Genomic DNA, 9129 nt, shown 5'->3' with positions numbered 1-9129 from the left:
TGACTCTGACTATGCAGGAGATCTAGATAACAAAAGATCACTCACTGATTTTCTTTTCACCCTTAATAACTGCACAATCAGTTGGAAAGCATCACTTCAAAGTGTAGTGGCCCTATCTACAACAGAGGCAGAGTACACAGCTGCTGCAGAGGCCTTCAAATAAGCAATATGATTAAGGGGCATGATAAATGAATTGGGGTATGAGCAATCATCCATAGCAATTCTATGTGACAGTCAAAGTGCTATCAGTCTGAGCAAAAATCAAGTCCATCATGAAAAGACCAAGCACATCGACATCAAGCTCCATTTCATAAGGCTTGAAGTCTCTAAAGGCACTGTGAAGCTTGTGAAGGTTCATACCAGTAACAATGTTGCTGATCTGTTAACAAAACCAGTTCCAATGGCTAAGTTTGAGCACTGCTTAGACTTAGCTGGCATCTGTAGAATATGAAGATACAGAAACTCGAGAAGAAGAAGTCATATGAGTGCTGTGATTCAGATTCAAGGTGGAGATTGTTAAATGTGAACCTGAATCAGAACCTTCTGAAGGAGACGACTTTGTCGTTTCGAGAATTGGATAAGAAACGACAAAGCAAACATACAGATAACACTGCTGTATGACAATCAGCATCTATCATACGAAAGGCTTAAGTAACGCACGTGACTTGCACAATCAAGCTTAAGTTAAACGGCAGCTGTTGATGCCGTTTCAATTTGAAGAGCTGTTACTGACAGTTAAAATTGGCGGGAGTTTGCTGGGTTTGTTGAAACAAACCCAGAACGAGAGCTGGTATACAGCTCACATATCTGCATCCCTTCCGAGGTGTATATAAAGCCTTGAGGGCTACACTCAGTGATAAATCGTTCCTTGTAGCAATTACTCAAAAACTTGTAATCTGTTAAAGCATAAAGAAAAGCTATGGCTTCTGTTTCTCAAGAGGATGTAAGCTGCAAAGCCGAACCTCTATAATCCCCTTTGCATTTTGTTTCTTGCTTTACTCTATCTTAAATCCTATCTCTGCTAAATACCCTTATTCTTAATCTGACTTCTATATTGATCATTCATTCTTGCCTTATCAAGATCAGTGTGTGGTGATTTCTTGGGTATAAGAATTAAGGTTTCTTACTCTTAATTACAACAAAGTTGATTAGAGGTGTTTGTTTTTATAACTTAATGAGAATTTTTAGATAATTTTGACTTAATAAAATAAGCTAATTTTTTTGGCTTTTTACTTAATGGATAAATATGAATTAAGTCAATTACTGGCTAATGTCAAAAATATCCCTGTTTTATAATTTATTTTTCATGTCTATCCCAAAACTCACCCATAGATATTTACCCCACATAAAAATATCTCTATTTTTTCTTTCTTATATTATATACGATAAAATTTGAAATTTATGGTCTTTTATATATTAAAATTCTAAAATAATTATGTATTCACTTGAATATAGTTTTACTTATAAGTGTTAAAATATTGTGGTATTTAATATATTATTTATTTGACATTCAAATTTAATAAGGATACAAATGTAAAAGTACATATTTTCAGCTTTTTAAGTTGAAAAAAACAAACAACTTAATACTTATTTTTCGAGATTCAGACGAAAAAATAAACATATTATTCAGATTCAGATATTCAGACCTATTCAGAATTCAGACTAATTCAGGTCTATTCAGATTTCAGACAAAAAAACAAACGCCGCCTTAATTTTACGCATGAGGTCCCTATGCAAAATAAATAAATAAATCAAATGAAATTTCTTAGCGGAAACATTGTTCTGCTTCTGCTTCTGCTTTCAGCTTTTGGGTCAAAAGAAACTTGTCGACCCAATTCTCGCCCACTTTGGGTCACAAGAATAGAGCTATTGGCACCCTTCAAAACTCCTTATAAAACCCCTCATTTGTATTCACTATTTTAGTCATAGCTGAAACTACATCAAAGGGCAGCAATCATCACTTTATTTTATTGATTACGGTTTTTACAAGAGCCAAGAACGTACGATAAACTTAGGATAAAAGCATCGGCTTCGGTTACCCCGAGATTGGTTGTTAATTTGGGCCAACACACAGAAGCAAACAATTGGTAACTTGGGCCCGCCCACCGTTGGTACGTTCTTTACATAATTTCTTTTTCTTTTTCTTCTTTTCATTTCGTCGTAGGAGGTGTCCTTACAAAATTAATAGTAAAAAACTTAGAAAGTTTGTATATCGATTGATATGATGGATGAAATGACATTATCTCATAATGCTATGTGATATAATAAATGTCTTATTATTCTCATCTAAATATTAAATTTAATTAGCATCACGACAATTAAGATATAAATTTTGTGTCATAACATTATAAGTAAATTACTATTCTTACGTGGTAACTTGATGTAATTATTTGTATTTTGAGTAATCTTTCTTTCTAATTAATTACAAGAAATATTTGTCTAAAATAGAAATATTAGTATTTTGAGTGATCTTTCTTTCCAATTAATCATAAGAAATATTTGTCTAAAATAGAATAAATAATAATTTGGACCTTCAATTGTATCAAATTCTATTGAAAGAGAAAAGGTTTGACTCTTTGAAGAGGACGGTCACCTTACTCGGGATACATTTTGTACAAGACAAGAAGTGGATCCCATAAGATTCGTCAAGCAGAAATCAGCCAGTGGGATGATGTTTAATACTACCGAGCTTTTTAGTGGGTCTTCGTTGTTGTCCAAAGTTAGGCATGTGCATTGGATGATATGGACTGATGGCCGCTGGCTCTTAAAAATTTATGGCTCTGAATCACTCTCATGCCTCAACCAATATGGAGGCCTATAATAGAGCAAACGATTTTGGCTGTACAAACTTAGAATTTTAGCGTACGCGATTAAATTAATTTGACTTAGTACTGAATCGTTAATTAATCCAGGAATTATTTCTGACGGCACAAGTCGGTTCTCCTCATGAAACTCTCTGGGGATATAATTACAAGTATTTAGCATGAATTATTGGGATAAGGTTTGGTTTCTATTGATGCGATATTACCCAAAAAAGGTTGTTGACGGGAAAGAAGAAGATAATGAAATTTGCCTGACTTGATGCGTTTGGCAGATGTACAAACATGTCTCTTAATTTTTTTAACTAAAAACAATATCACAGTGGACAAAAGGATTAGTTTAACAGAATCATCTTTAAATTTTACTAATTTATGAGTGAGCTTGGGTGGGACATTAAGCTAGCTAGTAAAAGCAAAGAAGATGATAAGGGTGTTGTATAGAAATTTAGAAAGACTAAAAGCGAAGCACATTTCAGAATCCAGGTGAAACACGGACCGCAAATCTCCTGAACTTTTCCGGCCAAGAAATTTTTTTTGTGCAACATCAATTTAACATTTGAAGATCTAACCCTTTTATTTATTCAATTTTGCAGTTGTTGCGACTCCAAAAAGGTTTACGTGCATAGATTGTAATGTAGAGGGACCAAAATTTAGCTGACCCACATCTCGGAATTTTCTAGCTTAAACTAGAATCCTAAGCATTTTCTATGGCAGAGATGGAGGTTGTGTTACATGGTTTTAAGGACTTAAAAAGATTAGGCAGGTGGGAAGATTAGATCAAACTTCTAAAATTCTTCTTATATGCTAGTAGGTATTAGTGTCTGAAGTTCTCCCCCCCCACCCCCTCTCCTTCCCTTTATTATGAGGAATTATAGTATACGTGATCAACTTTTACGTTGTTAGTCATTGTGCTAACTCATGATTTCATAATTTAAAAAAAGAACAAGGACCCAGGAAGCCACAGTCCTTGCCCAACCATCCTGATTAATTATTTGAAGGCTTTTGGCTCTATGCTATAAACCGGACAAGTAGCTAGCGTCAAATAACAGCACCATCAATAAACACCAGCGCTTCTTTCTTCTATGGCTGTTTCTCATTTTTCCAGCTAAGTTTTCGTTTTCAATGAATATTCTTCCTCTGACTGTGTGATTATGGGAGCTGATTAGTTTATATCTCTTCCAAATGTCACCACAGGCAAGCACAAAATAGTTTTGGTACTAGTTCTTTTGTAGGCTAATAAGTGAGAACAGAAATTTGCTCTGTACCCAACCAAAAAACTGAAGGGAATGTAATAGAGTGTAGCGTATATGCTTACTTCTATGACAGTGGCTGAAGCATTAACAACAAAGCACAGTGATATACGATTAGCGTCACTGAAAGTTGCAAGGTTAGGCTAATGCTGAGATGCTGAGATGATTACTTTCGTTGAACAACATTCATATCTTGCCATATACCAAGGTCTCAAGCATAAAAGGAGTGACCGGCCAACCAATTTTATTAGTCATGTTCAATGTATAATACCTATATGATTGTGTTTAATCATATTAATCATTTGGTTGTAAATTAGTCCAAAAAAGAAAATCTTGCTCTGTCGGAACTAAACGGGCTATTAAATCTTGGAAAAAGTAATACGAATATAATTCTGTTACTATACATCTTAAAGTTGGTGATGAGATGAACAGCTAACTAATGGTAATGGAGTTAGGTATTTAGAAGGACTAGTCCCAACACTACATATATATTGATGTGCAAAAACCCCAGTAAACAAGATGTGAGAGGAGGAAGTGTAATGGAAATGCACATCATTTCGAGAATTTCGGAACATCGATCATGCCACACAGACCCAACATGCTGGCTCCTCAAACATGCCATGTACCCACAAAGCATGGTAAGACTTAAGACCCCACATTCCTTTGACAGTTGTCGCCACTAAAATCTTCCACCCATTTGGCCCCTGCTGCTTGCTTTTAGTTCTTCCCCCGTAATCGTTTTCCTCATACTATCTCGCTTTGACAAAGCACCGTTCTACCGCTCACCAAAAGAAATTTACTTGCTGGCTGGGAAAATGAAGGTTAGAATTTGGACTACATATTGCTAATTATCATAACCTTCCTTTCGCTTAATTTGCTCTATATTTCTTAGTGTACTTGTTTTTGGGCTAGAGTACTCGATTAATCTACACATCTCTCTTGCTGATTCTGTTTTTGTTAGATCTTCAACTGGGTGCACCGGAAGTTCAATCATAACATACTCAAAGGTTTGATTTAATTTTTATTTCTTTATTTAATGTCACAATTGTGGTTAATTAAGTACTCTTTTTTCTTTTTTCTTTTTTGAAATCATTTGTTAGTATGCTACTTTTCTATGGTGCTGCATGGTTTTTGCAAAGCATAAATGTGACCTATATGTTTAAATCAATTTGACTACACCTACTTATAGGATGGCTTAAGTTGGTGAGATAATTAAATTCTGTATTGCTCAGATGGTTTTGCTCGAAATGTAAAGAAAACTGAATCCATTGCGATTGACACCAACACAAAAGCTTTACTGGAACAAGTAGCCCTTGTGGATGTGCTGGATGGCTGGCGAGATGGAATTCTAACAATTGGCACGTTTGGTTTTGATCCTCTACAAGCAGACGACCAACAAAAAGAATTTTTCATCTGTGAAAGTGGAGAAGAGGAAGGTGAAGTGCTTGATTTTGTCAACAACAATAATGATGATGATCAAGTTAACAGCGTTAATGCTGAAGATGAAGAAGTGAACCCACTGATTTTCACAGCATTTGCATCAAATGCTGATCTTCATGGAAATGATGAGAGAGCTGATCATCATGTGATCATAACCCTTGATGCTGGTGTCCAAATAACTCCATTTGTAGCTTCCCCTAGATTTGACATTGACGCCACAGATATCGATCAAGGGAAAAAGAGAAGAACAACACTTGCAGACCTGTTCTATGAGGATTCTGATACTAAGAAGAAGCCAAATCCGGATGAATTTGAACCAAATGTTGGTAAAAAGCAGTCTGTTCGTACAAAGAATGGCCTTTCCTTTGCCAAGAAACTGATTCCTCATGTTAAAGAGGATTCACGTCCCATTAAGAAATTACACCAAGTGAGTATTAATTAATCCTACTCTCTTTGTGTATATACATCCATACATGCATGCATCTAAATCTACTATTCAAAGAAGTTGATGTGGTATACTTTTCCTTTTTCTTCTCCTTGGCCTACTCATAAAGAGACAAACACTTACGGATAAATTTATACGAGTCATTATCGTTTTTTATGATGATTAGATGATGAGGAGGATGTTAAAGAGGAAGATCCATCCCGAGATTGAAGGCAAGGCCCCAGATGGTCAAAACAAGGCCAGCATTCTTGAACGTCTTGGCAACAAATACCATGCTGGTGAATCAGTTTCTTTACTTCAAATTCCTGCAGGTATCTCTTAATTTTTAGATTTTATACGAAATTTATTTTTCACTTCAGCTAACTTCTCATAATGCATTATATGGTTAGCTTTTAACCATATACATAAAGACCAAGCTTTTGCGTGCTAAATTCCACTTTGTGACCACGTCTTTCATGTCTGTAGTTAACGAGAAGATTTCATTTCTCGAGTATCATCCCAACAAGAAATTCTAGAATACATCAATTAATAATACTATTTCAATCATATAACAAGTAAATAATATTATAATTTGTGTGTATTTATCTTCAAAAATCATCATGTAAGTGGTGGCTACGTTAGATTCAATTACATGTGTCATATATACATTAGTTGGTTACATGTGTCATATATACATTAGTTGGTTGCATTACCTTGCTAAGTCTATCGATCTTGAGCATCTAATCATTGGATATGCAACAAAATTCATCAGCGAAAGCAGGGTACATACATACTGTTGACTTTATGTAACCCTCCACTTGCATGATTTCCAAGTTTCTCTGGCGCCCATTGCTTGAGCAAATAACGAAAAATAACCACAAATAAGCAAATGACTGGTTAGTCTTAGTGACTGAACAAACTGACCCTTCCACCCGCTATTATTTTGGATAAATGACCTGATTCACAGTGAGATTGTTCTTCGGAACATACATCACTCACTAATCACAACAGACACACATATACTACGACGATATAAGTTGCCTCTTCTTCATCTTCTTGTATTATGTGAGCCTTTTGCTAACAGATTCACCCAAATAGTATGCATGGTCGGATCTGAATGTCAAAATGTATGGACAGGTCAGAGAACTGAAGCTGAATCTGTCCTCAGTGTCATTTCATCTAGTCCTAATGGGTCCCTTTTCCGAAAATAACTCGAAAGATAAATACAACTATAAAGTTGCCAATTTAATCGAAATATACTACTAATCCACCAAAGCAAATGGTGATGATCAAACGACTTTTCTGGCTCACGGGCCATGATAATCTCCCTACATGCCCAGCTAGTCATGTCTTCTAATTGATAGGTAGGGTCATGGTCTCAGGCACCAATACCAACCATTATCCTTTTCCTCATCATATATATTATTAATGGTCACCATTTCGATATCTTCATGTGTTTTTGATCATGCATTGCATACTTTTCATATTGTTCTTGTTGTTACTTACTAATATTTCTTTCTCCTCTATCGTGATTGCAGATGCTACGGCTGTTTGATTAGCTTTGAGTGTTTGACCTAGCCGGCGTGCTAGAAATGTTTACTTCCGGGACTATTACGTTGTTAAATAATTTCTTGATTATTTCTATGTCAGTCAGGTTTTCAAGTATGTTCATGCACATGGATGGTGGAACAATGTGATTTTCTGCTTTAATTTGTAATTTATGCTTCCTTTTTTTTTTTTTTCCTCCCCTTTGGTTGTTTCGGTTGTTGTTGTACGTAGTATTAGTATATATTGGATTGGCGTTAATTTAGTTGTTGCTACATGACTGGGTTGATGGTTCATGCTTCAAATAATTAACGTTCTAATGCATCTCTTTAATTCGGCTCTGAAACAACTGTGAGCATGATAATGGTGCAATTTAGACAAACATGAAGATCCAAACTTACTTTAATCCTAATTGTCAGCCACGAAACCACTTTTGTCCCTGTTATTAACAGTTATTAGAAAGAGGTATGTTATAATTTAATACACCCACCCACATCAATTGCCCTGATACTTCATGTGCTTTTGTCTCATCAATCATTTCGATTTTCGATTTTAATAAGTCTTCTCAACACTTTCGGACGCCAGTGTAAAAGTTAAAGCGGTGATGGATCGGATTGGGCAATTAGTTTCACTTTCTCAGCTTGCAGTTGCGCTCTTGTGCCAACGCTTCCATGTCAAGCAAAGTATATTCCATTTCTATTCCATGTGTTATCAATATGTTTGCTTAAAGCCCATACTTTCGGTTCAGTTTGTATTGTTGTTGGATCCGGATCTTTCCTAATCTTTAATCCTTGGAATTGAATTATGGGATTTCTATCCTTTCACCTCCCCTATTTGGATTTTGGACTAGGAGCTGACGTTAACTTGGAATTATATAGCACGCATTACCAAAATGTCGGTCTAATAAAAGGGGGTTGGATAAAGATTATCTTCTAATCTGTTTTTTGATTAATTTTTAAAGATTTTATATTATTTATTTTTTAGTAATAGTATATAGGTAAATTTTAATTTTAATTTTATTTTTCTTAATTATTAAGTACTAATCATCTGCATATATTTTTTCTCAAAATGATTTCAGGTCTTAAGAGAATTATATATGTAAGGCTATGATTGTCTTTACCGTTACTCTAAAAAATAAGAAGAGAAACAATTAGGAAATGTCCAATGGATAAAGAAGTCAACTCACTAATGGTGCGTTTACTAATTAGTAATCAAAATAGTCTGAAAACAGAATGAGCTGGAGTTGTAATAAGCTAAAATCAAAATAAGGAATGAAAATTATAATAAATTGTTTATTTTAGCTGTAAAAATCGAAATCGAAATGAGAATGAACTGTAGTGCCATTTATATGTTTACTTTATCTTAGAATTGGAATGAATTAACATGAATTACTAAGAAACCCTTATGGTGCATTTGACACACTGTATTGTATTATGCTGATTGCATTATTTTGATGTTGGTGTATTGTATTATGAAGTATTGAATTAGCATTGTATTATAATAATGTTATACAATATTTGATGTTATATTGTACTGTATTAATTTTTTTTGATTAATTTAAATTATATATTATGTTATATTAAATTATAAACTTATTAATAAATTATAAGGCAAAAATTTAATATAATATTACAAATTAAAATTAATAAAA

General features: G+C 34.4%; 1 protein-coding gene across 1 annotated transcript; it reads left to right on the top strand.

Annotated features, from left to right (window-relative positions):
• The first annotated feature begins 4575 nt into the window (after nucleotides 1-4575).
• Nucleotides 4576-7811, top strand: LOC102613131 (protein TILLER ANGLE CONTROL 1). Its single transcript, XM_006491273.4, has 5 exons — nucleotides 4576-4890; nucleotides 5031-5076; nucleotides 5302-5936; nucleotides 6121-6265; nucleotides 7472-7811. Exons 1-5 carry the CDS (start codon nucleotides 4885-4887, stop codon nucleotides 7486-7488), a joined length of 849 nt encoding a protein of 282 aa, XP_006491336.1. The 5' UTR covers nucleotides 4576-4884; the 3' UTR covers nucleotides 7489-7811.
• The last annotated feature ends 1318 nt before the right edge of the window (nucleotides 7812-9129 follow it).

Source organism: Citrus sinensis, chromosome 3 (genome assembly GCF_022201045.2).
Source record: "Citrus sinensis cultivar Valencia sweet orange chromosome 3, DVS_A1.0, whole genome shotgun sequence".
NCBI classification, from domain to species: domain Eukaryota; kingdom Viridiplantae; phylum Streptophyta; class Magnoliopsida; order Sapindales; family Rutaceae; genus Citrus; species Citrus sinensis.
Note: the sequence above shows the minus strand (reverse complement) of the source record. Positions and strands in the feature narration are given on the sequence as shown.

Bases quoted from the DNA above. Each gene is read 5' to 3' on its own strand.
- LOC102613131 (XM_006491273.4), top strand. The intron at 5,077-5,301 runs GTTTGATTTAAT...TGTATTGCTCAG, and splicing joins CAATCATAACATACTCAAAG to ATGGTTTTGCTCGAAATGTA. The intron at 5,937-6,120 runs GTGAGTATTAAT...TATGATGATTAG, and splicing joins CCATTAAGAAATTACACCAA to ATGATGAGGAGGATGTTAAA.